This window comes from Artibeus jamaicensis, unplaced genomic scaffold (assembly GCF_021234435.1).
Source record: "Artibeus jamaicensis isolate MK-2021 breed Jamaican fruit bat unplaced genomic scaffold, CSHL_Jam_final contig_887, whole genome shotgun sequence".
Classification (NCBI taxonomy): Eukaryota; Metazoa; Chordata; class Mammalia; order Chiroptera; family Phyllostomidae; genus Artibeus; species Artibeus jamaicensis.
This window is the reverse complement of record NW_026522003.1, coordinates 260283-272007: the sequence shown is the minus strand read 5'-3', so window position 1 is coordinate 272007 and position 11725 is coordinate 260283. Positions and strand designations below refer to the sequence as shown.

Genomic DNA, 11725 nt, shown 5'->3' with positions numbered 1-11725 from the left:
GTAAACATTTTTCTATTTTATTGGAAATGCCTTTGTTATTCCTGAGAAGGGTATGAAAAAATAGAGATCTCAGAGTGAAGCCCAGGACGGCTGTCTTCACTGCACTGGGAGCTCAGGGAGAGGAGCCGTTTGAACATCTAGAGGTAGCAGCAGTCAGGGTGGCATGAACATGCCTGAAAAGCCTGTGGCCTTTCAGGGTGGGTGGGAGGCTGAGAAGATAGCCAGGAAGCGACAGCATTCTCCAGGAATGGGACTAGGCTAGCAGTGTAAGGCATGCTGACGGGGTCAGAAGACAGTGGGGAAACCAGGGGAGTTACCTAGTCTGCACTGTCCACAGGTTCCTGGGCCTAATGTCGCAGTCCCTACAGGCGTCTGTTGGAATGAGTCTAAGGGCAGTAGCTCCAAGCCCCTTCTCAGTAAGGATGAAGGCGACCTCGCTGCTGCCACTGCCCAGCCCCTTCCACTACTTGGCGAAGGGTAGAGGAAATTCCCAGCAATACATGGCCCAGGCCTTGCAGCAGTGTGGAGGTCCACCGGAGGAGCTCCCTGAAGGGCAGAGACAAAAGGCAGTCAGATTGCCAGGAGGAAGTATAGAGGTGGGGGCTAGGGGCTCACAACAAGGGAGAGCTGATGGGTTAGGTGCGTGCAGAACTACAGGACTGCAGCTGTAGAGTTGCGGAAGTAAAACATGCTGGGCTCTGACCTGAGTACTTTCTTTGGGCCGAGTCCTTGAATGTCACAACTCATGGAGTAGAGCCCATAGAATGTGGCCTTGATGTTCAGGCTCCCAAAGAGGTCTCGAGGGTTTTGCTTGTACACGTCAAAGGTGATGCGGGCGATGTCCTTGCTGTGCTTGGGCTTCTCCTGGCCCAGGCCGAGTGACAGCATCCCGCTCTATAGGGCAGGCACCCCACGAGTGCAGTGGACCCTCACTTACCAACAGCCAGTGTTAATCCCCACCCGTAGTGGGACAGACCCACCCTCGCCTGGACTGGGTCCACAGTAAGTTGTTCTTGATAAATCCTTACCTCTCTTGTCACCCCCCTGCCTCCCAGGGTTAGGGAAGAGGAGAGGCTTGGTGGCCGATAAAGGCTTGGTGGCCGATAGCAGCCCCAGGACGAGCCTCTTACCCTGCTGGGACTCCAGCTCTGCCCACACTCCAGCACCATCAGGCACGTGTCATCCTCCAACAACTGGAAGAAGTCTTCGCTCTCCACCGTGGTCCCATCCTCCTCCAGCACCAGGGTCAGCGCTCCACTCAGCAGTAGGGCCTCCAGTGCCTGCCCCGGGGCAAAGCAGGAGGGAGTGGCAGCGCTTGCCCCTGCCCGCCTGCCTCCAGCTGCCCGGCATTCCTTGGGTGGCCCGACACTGACACCCCAACTCTGCTTCCTAGTGTTTTGCCATCCCTTCAGATGTCTCTGGGTCTCAGTGTTCTTTTGCTGGGGGACCCTCACCAGGAGCTGACATTTTTTTCCAGTTTCCCTCAGTTTGCTCCTACCACGTCATTGTCACCTCCCCCGCTCTCCCCCAGGCCACTTCTGGTTTGGGATTGAAAAGTTGGCAAGGGCCCTGGTTGGGTGAGTCAGGTGGTGTGCATCGTCCCACACACCAAAAGGTTGCGGGTTTGACCCCTGGCCAGGGCACACCTGGGTGGTGGGTTCAGTCCCCAGGGGTGTGTATGGGAGGCAACGACGATGTTTCTCACATTGATATTTCTCCCCCTCCTCTCTAAAATCATGTACACCCTCGAGTTAGGACTAAAAAGGAAAAAGAAAAGCTAGCTAGGTTGTGTTGAGGTCCATCCTTTGGGAACAGGCACAGGGTGGGGGTGCAGGGCATCGTGCTGACGGGCCTGACCTGAGGGCGTCTCATCGCTCAGCCCCCCCCTCCCGGTCCACCCTCCGGAGTTCTCCACAGCAGTTTTCAGTAATGACCACAGTCTTGAGTCTTCACGGGTGCCAGGTATCCATGTAGCAGTTTATATACATTATCCTCTTTTATTTCTTCCAACCACCCAAGGAGGTTTATTATTCCCCTTTTATAGTTCAAGAAATTGATGTTTAGATAGCGTAAATCACTTCCCAAGGTTTGACACTAAGTGGTGGTATCAGGATTTGAACTTAAATTGTTACACAAGTCCGCATGCCATACTGACTTCTAAATCTGTCCACCCTCTATCTACTGCTTCCCCTATCCCCAAAGAAAAGCTCACTCCTTGGGGAAAAAATAGATTGACCCAAATGCAGAAGGGATTGTTGCCCTGCCCCCCCCCCCCCCCCCGCTTTAGTTATCAGAGGGAAGGACACTGTGCAACCTCAGCCCTTTCTGCAGCTCCTTCCAGCTTCTCACTCTTCTTGCGCCCCTTGGCTGCCTCCAGGATAGGAACCCAGGGGCCTGGCTCACTCACCTTGTCTAGCAGTTCCTCCCGGGTGGCAGCTGTCAGACCTTTCCGGGTGGTCCGCTTGTGATCACAGACACGGAAAGGTCGCTGAGGTGGTGAAGCTGAGGTCCAAACCCTACGGCCAAGCTCAGAGCTCATGTTGGATACTGACCTGGTAGTTCGGAAAAAAAGTCAAGAAGGAGTGAGGGGTTTGCTGAGTGTCATGGGGATGATGGGGGTGGGGTGGCTGGAGAGTTAGGGAGGGAGGGGTTTAGGTTTTTGGATTAGAGTAGCCCAGGGAGAGACCCTGGAGTGGAGGTGGATGGTGGTAGTTTGGAAACTGGACAAGCCCACTGTGGAAAGTTGGAGTGGGAAGGGGAAGGGGTACAGGTTCATGAGTTTCCTAGTGGCCGAATGGAGTTTTGTTGGCCTGCTCCTAACCCCCAGAGTCGGAGAGTGAAGAAGATGAGCAGTCACCTGAGTAGGCCACTGGGCTTCAGGGCGGAGAGGTACTCCATGGTGCAGGGAAAAAGGAGCGTTCTGGGCTAGGTCGTTCTCCGCTGTGCTGGGCTGAAGCAGTGATGATTTCTGTTACAGAGCTGGGACCTCAGCCCCAGTGAGGTGGGGGATGAGTCAAGCCTGGACTCTGGCCCCTAGCCTGGCCTGTAAGGAGGTCAAAGTCCAAGGGGAGGGAGAAGAGGAGGGGCCTAGACGGGGTCCTATGGGGAAGATTAAAGCACGGAGTTGCCAGGCAAAAGCCAAAGAAACTTTCTGTGGGTCTGTCTCCGGTGGCAGCATGTGATGTGAGGGTAAATGGGAACTATGTGAAAGGATGGAATGTGACCTCTGGTGGTTTTCTTTGTATGAATCTAATTTCTAGGTATAGAAGCTGCATTATGTGATTTGTGACGTACATGCTGCCACCTACTGAAACACCTGTAAACTTCAGCTTTAGGAAAGGGGTGGCTGGGTTGAGCTTGGGATCAAGGGCAGGGCTTAGAGAAAGGGGAGGTGAGGCAGTGGGTCTGGGCGGGGTATGAGAAAAAGTTGGGCCCCCATCCGTGGCCCACCAGGCTCCGGTCTGGGACTCCGGCCCTCCTGCTTTCCTGCTGTGTCCTTTCTGGTCTAGAGGAAGCAGTTGGCTCAACATTTCTTCAGTTCAATTCTGCAGAACTGCCTGCTTCAGCCACACTGGATTAGCTGCTTTCTCTCTCACCTTCCCGCTTTGGCCACATAATGGGCATGAAGTTCATGTGAAAGGGGAAGGGGTCCTTTGATGAGATCAGGACTTTAGCTTTTGATGTCCCATCTCTGATCTCAGCTGCAGTTGTGATGGGCAGTTCAGACTCTCACCGGCAGTGAACTCCTCACATGAGAGTAAGTCCCTCTGCTTTCCTGCCTAGAAGTCGTCTGAAGCTGTGGCAGTCCAGTCTGCACCCTGACGAGGGCGGGCTACAAACCCGTGTAACAGTGTCCGTGCTGCTTCTTTCTGGAAGGCATTCTCTGCATTCTTAGATGCCCCTGATGCCTACGGAAGGAGCTCCATAACACTCACTGGCTTTCCTCTTCCATCTCTTCTGTTCTCACTCCTGCTTCCCAAGCTGATCTCCCAAATGTAGGGTTACCTGTACCCATGCCCTTAACTCACACTTTGCTTTGGAGGGAACCCAAACGGAGATGATGTTAGTGTCCTGGTCCCAAGGAACCCCCGGTTCTGGCTGTTGACTGACACAGGTCTTTCTCCTCCTTTCAACTTTATCAATTTACTAAGTCCTCTCAAATTTTCTCATTTCTCACCTTAGCCTGACCTCTCCACCCAGAGAAGGCTTCTTTTCAGCATGTCTTCCTTTGTTTCTTGTCTTGTATCCTGGTGCAGCCTAGCCATGTGGTCTCTTCAAGGTCGTGTGCTGTAAACCCTAGGCAGGTTACATGCCCCTTACACCTCCGTGCATCCCCCATTGCCCCACAGACCTTAGCACCACGCTTCACACTGAGAGCTGTCATTGACAACCAGCGAGAGACCTGAGGGTGGGGTGACTGGGTGGGGCGGGTCGGAGCCAGAGCTGGGGGGTCAGGATTCAGCAGTGTGTCTACTCATTCACTTTCATGACCAGGGAACCGCACCTGCACCCCTTCAGCTTTTCCTTTTGCCTGGGAGGCAGTACCTCACATGCCTGGACGTGTTAGTGATGGGAAGGAGTAGGGTGAGGGAGGTGCCCCAAGAAAGGCCCCACCTTACCCCTCCCCATCCTCGCCTCACTCTGCAAACTTAACAGGCAAAGGTCAGGAGCAGGCACCTACCCTAGCCCATTGCTGCTTTGCCGTTCAGCCTCCCCAGGCCTTTTGCGGGCCCTCACGCCGCTAGCTCCCAGCTGGGTAAGTAGATCTGCCTAAGTGCCCTTACTTTCCACTGCTCACTTTTGCCCTGAGGTGTAAAGAATGGGGCTAGACAAAGAAGGGTAGAGGAGTGCAGGTGGAGGTGCTGACAGCCTGAGAGTGAGGACCGGGTGGGTCAGCTGACTGAGAGTAGGGCATTTGGGTTCTAAGAAGACGAAGTGTTTTGTGTTGGAGCTGGGGTCCCTGAGGAAGTCGAGGCTCCCAGACAAAAGAGTCAGACTGCAGAGAACTGGGAGAAGGCACGGTTCCTTCTCACCTGGCATCAGGGACACCGTGGGCTTTTACCCACCTCCTGAATGCACTCCGTGGCTCTTTCCAGCCCCCGTAGGTGCAGAAGGATGACGGACTGCTACCGCCCCCCTGGGAACGAGACTCTGCTGAGCTCCACGGCCTCACGGGCCACAGGCACCGCCTTTCTGCTGCTGGCAGCGCTGCTGGGGCTACCCGGCAATGGTTTTGTAGTGTGGAGCTTGGCGTGCTGGCGGCCTGCTCGGGGGCGACCACTGGCGGCCACTCTCGTGCTGCACCTGGCGCTGGCCGATGGTGCGGTGCTGCTGCTCACACCGCTTTTTGTGGCCTTTCTGGTCAGGCAGGCGTGGCCGCTGGGCCAGGCGGGCTGCAAGGTCGTGTACTATGTGTGCGCGCTCAGCATGTACGCCAGCGTCTTGCTCACCAGCCTGCTGAGCCTGCAGCGCTGCCTCGCCGTCACCCGCCCTTTCCTGGCGCCCCGGCTGCGTAGCCCGGCCCTGGCCCGCCACCTGCTGCTTGCAGTCTGGCTGACCGCTCTGTTGCTCGCCGTCCCAGCCGCCGTCTACCGTCACCTCTGGGGGGACAGCCTGTGCCAGCTGTGCCACCCGTCGCGGGCCCACACCGCCATCCACCTGAGCCTGGAGACTCTGACCGCTTTTGTACTGCCCTTCGGGATGGTGCTCGGCTGCTACAGCGTGACGCTGGCGCGACTGCGGGGCGCCCGTTGGGGCTCTGGGCGGCAGGGCACGCGGGTGGGCCGGCTGGTGAGCGCCATCGTGCTCGCCTTCGGTTTGCTCTGGGCCCCCTACCATGTGGTCAACGTTGTGCAGGCGGTGGCCGCGCTGGCTCCACCCGAAGGGGCCCTGGCGAAGCTGGGCGGCGCAGGCCAGGCAGCACGAGCTGGAACTACAGCTTTGGCCTTCTTCAGCTCCAGCATCAACCCGGTGCTCTACCTGTTCACTGCAGGGGATCTGCTGCCCCGCGCAGGCCCCGGCTTTCTCACACGGCTCTTTGAGGGCTCTGGAGAGGCCCGAGGAGGTCGCTCTAGGGAGGGGACCTTGGAGCTCCGAACTACCTCTAGACTCAAAGTGGTGGGGCAGGTTCGGGGCAATGGCGACCCAGGGGGCGGGGCAGCAAAGGAGGGTCAGGAGGGGGATCCTTGACACCAAGCCCTGTTCTGCCTTATCCCCTTTCATCACCCCTCAGAACTCAGAGAACCACTCCTGAGCATTTGGGAACCCTCTGACTAGTTTGGATCTGTTGAGGCAGAGCTGTTATGTGCCTGGAGCAGGCCCAATTTCCTCCAAACTGAGGGATTGTGTGGGGTGAGGGTTCATGTTAATGAATGTTGGGCACTTGCAGGTTGGCATGTGCCCATGTGCCAGCACTACTAACTTGTTGCCAGTACACATTGTGAAAGACGTCGTGCAGCCATTACGCCATGGCTGAAGCGTGTTCTGCCTGGTGGTTCAGCATGCCTGAATTTCAGGGGAGCCACCTGGTTTCCCTGCTGGGGCAGGCCAAGTCTGGGCATGACTAGCCTTCTGTGGCATCTTGACCTGTCCTTTCCAGCCCAGGTGGCCTGGTTCCCTCAGGCCAGCCCATCCAACCACTCTGTAAATAAAGGGAGAAAGGAAGGAGAGGTGTGCACTTGCATGTAGGGTGGGGATGGGATCCGTCCTCTGTGGTCTGGAAGAGCCAAGTGGGAGGAAGCTGGCTCTGGAAGGTGAAAGTCAGTCTACGGAGTTTGAAAGGGAAGTTTTCTGTCTGTCTGTCTGTAATGTGTTTGGCCCAGCGAGGGAGGGGCCCTGGGGGGTCTGAGACTCATCTTCTTCTCTGAGGCCAACTCTCCCCTCAAAGGTCACCCAACTCAAAAGGGAGCCCAGGAGCAGGCCCTCGCTCTCCCAGAGGGTATCTGCGGTTGGACGGGAGGCAGTATGAGGAATGGTGTGGGAATCTGGAGGCAGAAAGAACTTTTCAGGGCGGTGCCACCTCTCCTTTCTCCTGTTTCTCTCTGCCAAGTCTTGGCTCTTCCCAAGACTGCTGGCTGTTCCTTACCTGCTAGAACTTCCCAGTACTCCCCAGCCCCCATCGTTTGGAATCTCTTTATATCTAGGCCTCAAAGTTACTCTGGATCCTGACAGTTTTGAGTGTTGGGAGTCAAGATGGGATTCCTTTTGGGGGACATTGCTGTGTACACACATGTGGTCACTAGGGTGACCAACCCGACCTGGTTGGCCCAGGACTTTCCCAGTTTTAGCAGTGGAAGCTGCTAAAATTTAGCTCTTATTCCAGACCCCTCAGTCTCTGGCAAACCTAGATGTCGGTTATCTGAGTTCTGGGCAATCTGACCACTACCCCAGGTCCTGCTTTAGTGACTGTTCACACCACCTAGGCAGAGGCCAAGAGAGAGCAAAGGAAACCCAGTCCTCAGGGTCAGGGTCACACCAGGGCCACCAAAACAGGTTGGGGGTGGAGCTTTGGGCTTGAGGGCAGGTATGTGCAGAGTGTCTAGCCCAGGTTGGAGGAAGAAAGGCCACTGGCAGAGATGTGGGGGGGAAGCAGCTCAGGAGAGGAAGAAAGACAGTTTCATTTGTGTCAGAAGGAAGGGGTCTCTGATTGACCCCAGAGCTTTGAGTCAGAGCTTCTATACTGATACATCGACTGTCTTCATGCACTGGGGGAGAGGATCGCCAACTTCCTCTGTTACATATTCCCTGTCTCACACGCTGTCTGTGGTCAGAAAGTCCTTTCTCAACCCTGCCTGCTTGCTGTGGTTTCAGACCATTTCTTTTCATCATATCCTCTACCTGACAGCTGCTGGGTGAACTCTGCTTTGGCTTTTCTCAAAGAAGAGAAAGTGGGAGGCACCATTACACTGCAAATTTCCGGAGAGTGGGAGAGTTGGAAGGGAAGCAGGAGGTCAGACTGAAGGAAAAACTTTCCAGCTCTTAGCTCCTGCAGGAGAGTTCAAGGAAAGGAGGAAAGGGGAGAGTGATCCTTTTTGGGGGGCTGTTTCCTTTTCCACAGCCCTGGTTTCCGGTCTTGGCAGGGCAGGTATCACTGCCCCCATCCCCTCGTTCCTGTTCCCCATGCTCAGCATCTATTTCCTGTGTGTGTTGAAGGTGGGACTGGACAGTAGGCTGTGGGAAGGCAGGAACAAGGTGGTACTGACCTCCTTGTCCAGTGCCCAGATCTTAAATCCAAACTCATGTGTCAGGGTAACCATGTGGGCAAGCACAGGGCAAGCGGTTAGGGGAAGGGGAAGAAATTGACATTCTGTGTGATGGGAAGGAGACCCTTTGGACTTTGGCTTCTACCAAGAGAAGGGAAAATTGATTAACCTAGGATGGAACCAACCCTCTTAAATGAGGGGAGGGCCTGGGTTGCTAGAAGATGGACTTCTCCCCTCAACTCCACTCATACTTGAACTTACAGCAAGGACAACTTGCTGACCTCTTTAAGTCATTTCATAACCCAAACCTCAAACCTAACCACAGTTCTAACCTACGTTTACTATTAATCTAAAAATCTACTTGTTCACCCAAAATCTACTCAACATTCTGCCCTCGAATTCTGAACCCATTTCCTCTCTCTGGCTTCCCTCCCTCCTCCTCCCATATGACACAGTTTATTACAGTGTTCAGTTATCCAGTCTAGACCTGCATATGAGGCCACACCCCAGCCTACTCACTCCTACACCCTTTTCTCTCTCACTGCCCCTTCTAGGGCTCTTCTCTTCTGGTCCCTCCCCTGAGGGTCCTCCTCTCTGCTGGCCTCTTTGGAACACAAAGAATATCCCTCCTTCTAGTGAAGGGAGCGGGACAGGAGTTTCAGCCCCACCCTCAGGATGCATCTTCCCCCTCCCCTGTGCTGTGGTACTTCCTCTCTGGCTGACTTAGCTGACAGCATCCAGACCTGGAGCCAGGCCCCCAGCACTGAGACAGAGCTGGGGATAGGCTACACCACTCTGCCCTGACCCTGCGATTGGCACCAGCGTCCGACCAGTGCCCAGCAAAGCCTGTGAGTAAGGATCCTGGGAGTAGAGGAGGTGCTGGAGGGGCGGGGTGCAGCCACAGGAGAAGGTCCAACGGAATTTCCGAACAGAGCCTGACCCATGGTGAGAGGACTTGGGAGGATTTGTACTTTTTTCCATGAACTCCTTCCCATCCCTGTTACTCCTGGTGGAATTTGGGCATCTCTGGGGAGAGTGGGTAGGGAATTGGAGGACATCAGTGGGACTGAGGGGGCTAAGGACCTGGCAAAGGATAGAGAGTAGTTAGTCTTCTGAGAGGTGCCACATTGGTAAGGAAGTCCCCCACCCCTAGTTTGGCTCTGGGTTTGAGGGTCTTCCGAGGAAAAGAGGCTGAAAGGGTCTGGAAATGCTACCGCTGCTGTTACCGTGTATTTTGCAATTGGGTCTATGCACAGGAAGGGGCCCTGTGGCCCAGTTAGGAAATTAGTCTTTCTTCTCAGCCAGATCTCCTAAGACAGGTCAATTGGTAGTAATGAGGGCAGTGCATTGCAAAGGTGCATCTGCTGGTGCTGGTTTGGAGAAAGACAAAGAGGATTCAGGCTGTGTGTGTCCAGGGTGCCAGGAAACCCTTGAACCCCTACCCTCATGCGCATGTCCACCTTAACCTCCAGATCCTTGCCATGGCCACGAACACTACATCTCCTGCAGCACCTTCCTCACCAGGCGTCGTGTTCATCTCTCTGCTGGCTATCATCCTACTGTCAGTGGCTCTGGTTGTGGGGCTCCCTGGCAACAGTTTTGTGGTGTGGAGCATCCTGGTCAAGATGCGAAAGCGTTCTGTCACTGCTGTGCTGGTGCTGAACTTGGCCCTGGCTGACTTGGCCGTATTGCTCACTGCCCCCTTTTTCCTCCACTCCCTGGCCCGAGGCACCTGGATTTTTGGAGTGGCTGGCTGCCGCCTGTTCCACTATGTTTGCGGAGTCAGCATGTATGCCAGTGTTCTGCTTATCGCGGCCATGAGCCTGGACCGCTCGCTGGCCGTGGCTCTCCCCTTTGTGTCCCAGAAGATGCGTACCAAGGCGTTTGCCTGGCGGTTGCTGGCAGGCATCTGGGTGGTATCATTTCTGCTGGCCACGCCCGTCATCGTATACCGCACTGTGGAACTGAAATACGGGAACCTGGTCTGCTTTCCAGTATACCCCAGCGAAAGTCACAGGGCCTTCCATCTGCTGTTCGAGGCCATCACTGGCTTCCTGTTGCCCTTCCTGGCCGTGGTGGCCAGCTACTCAGACATCGGACGCAGGCTGCGGGCCCGGCGCTTCCGCCGCAGCCGGCGCACGGGCCGCCTGGTGGCGCTCATCATCCTGGCCTTCGCCGCTTTCTGGCTGCCCTATCACCTAGTGAACCTGGCTGAGGCTGGCCGTGTGCTGGCGGGCCAGGCAGGGGTGGGGTCTGTAGGGCAGCGGCTGCGCCTGGCCCGCCATGTGCTCATCGCTCTGGCCTTTCTGAGCAGCAGCGTGAACCCCCTGCTGTATGCATGCGCAGGAGGTGGCCTTCTTCGTTCAGCCGGTGTGGGCTTCATCGCCAAACTGTTGGAGGCCACTGGCTCTGAGGCGTCTAGCACCCGACGTGGGGTCACATTGGGCCAGACTGTGAAGGGCGCCCCCACCTCTCCTGAGTCTAACCCAGCTGAGAGCCTCACTGTCTCCACCGAACCTCTCCAGTGAAGTGAACTGAACCAGGCCTGGAGAGTGGTGGTGGAAGAACACTTGCTTTCCTCCTGGCAGAATGCCCCGGCGCTGGCCTGACCCCAATCCTGCCTGTGGCGTGGAGGTGGAGAGGAAGAAGAGGGAGGGGAGAGATGAGTAAGGGCAGAGGGGGATCCTGGCTCCCAGGGGCAGCTTTGCAATTAAAACTGAAGTCTGAAACTGAGTTAACCCTGTGTGTGTGGCATGTGCATTACCGGGGTTTGGGGTGCTCCTGGGTGTGCCTTAATGGGGGTCTGTCTCCATAGTTGAGAGGCACATCCTTTAGTTTCCCATGATTTTCAATTTTTGAAGGGACACAAAGACAGACCTAGAAATCAACTCCCACTCCCGCATTCTGAGATGGGTGGCCTGTAGATCATACTTAGAACACAGGTTTGCAGACTCCTGAAGGAGCTGACTGAAGAGGACCACCCATGTGGGCTCCTTACTCCAGACTCCGTGACTCATCCGACTTTCTGAGAAAGTGCAGCACTGCTCTGGGACCTGTACCCTGAAGCCAGTGATAGTTATCATTGTTACCATGGCTCCAGCTTCCTGCCCTTGACCTTCATCCTCTCAGTGGTATGTTTCTAAGGGACTGGCTTTCTTCCCTTAAGGGGAAGGCCCCTCCATCTCCCAAAGAGGCCTCACTTGAGAACCAAGTTAGCAGATCTTGTCCCCTAGAATTGACAGCATTTAACCAGGCCCCAAAACACACTCTGGCGCAGGGCGGGGCTGAGGGAACTCCATGACTGTGGTCATGCTTAGGAAAGGAAAATTCCCCGATGGATGAGTCCTTCTTTCCTAGGGATGGCTGTGGTCTTACAGAGCCTCTGTTCTGACAGCATTTTAGGAAGATGGGGGCAGCAGTGGTAATGGTGTACTTTTTGAATCTTTCCCATAAGAAAAGAAAGAGCAACTAGGAGAAAGACCAAAAAGCCATGCTTTTGTTTTGTTGTAAAATATTTGCAACAA

General features: G+C 55.4%; 3 protein-coding genes across 3 annotated transcripts; 2 read left to right on the top strand and 1 right to left on the bottom strand.

Annotated features, from left to right (window-relative positions):
• Positions 1–16: 16 nt before the first annotated feature.
• Positions 17–3031, bottom strand: CIDEB (cell death inducing DFFA like effector b). The gene is made up of 5 exons (XM_037129391.2): positions 2858–3031; positions 2408–2552; positions 1131–1280; positions 704–894; positions 17–546 (listed from the first exon to the last, which is right to left on the bottom strand). The coding sequence occupies exons 1-5, from the start codon at positions 2896–2898 to the stop codon at positions 414–416; spliced, it is 660 nt and encodes a 219-aa protein (XP_036985286.2). The 5' UTR covers positions 2899–3031; the 3' UTR covers positions 17–413.
• A 130-nt stretch (positions 3032–3161) lies between these two features.
• On the top strand, positions 3162–9760 carry LTB4R2 (leukotriene B4 receptor 2). Its single transcript, XM_037129468.2, has 4 exons — positions 3162–3189; positions 4657–4756; positions 5097–9049; positions 9674–9760. The coding sequence occupies exon 3, from the start codon at positions 5116–5118 to the stop codon at positions 6187–6189; it is 1074 nt and encodes a 357-aa protein (XP_036985363.1). The 5' UTR covers positions 3162–3189; positions 4657–4756; positions 5097–5115; the 3' UTR covers positions 6190–9049; positions 9674–9760.
• On the top strand, positions 9059–10810 carry LTB4R (leukotriene B4 receptor). Its single transcript, XM_053654874.1, is given in 2 exon segments — positions 9059–9146; positions 9674–10810. Coding segments are annotated over 2 exon segments (1140 nt in total). The 5' UTR covers positions 9059–9143.
• Positions 10811–11725: the final 915 nt, after the last annotated feature.

Excerpts from the sequence above, each read along its gene's own strand:
- CIDEB (XM_037129391.2), bottom strand. The coding sequence starts at position 2,898 with ATGGAGTACCTCTCCGCCCTGAAGCCCAGTGGCCTACTCAG. Across the intron at positions 895-1,130 it reads AGAGCTGGAGTCCCAGCAGG|AGCGGGATGCTGTCACTCGG; the intron begins GTAAGAGGCTCG and ends CCTGCCCTATAG. Across the intron at positions 547-703 it reads GGCCCAAAGAAAGTACTCAG|GGAGCTCCTCCGGTGGACCT; the intron begins GTCAGAGCCCAG and ends TCTGCCCTTCAG.
- LTB4R2 (XM_037129468.2), top strand. The coding sequence starts at position 5,116 with ATGACGGACTGCTACCGCCCCCCTGGGAACGAGACTCTGCTGAGCTCC.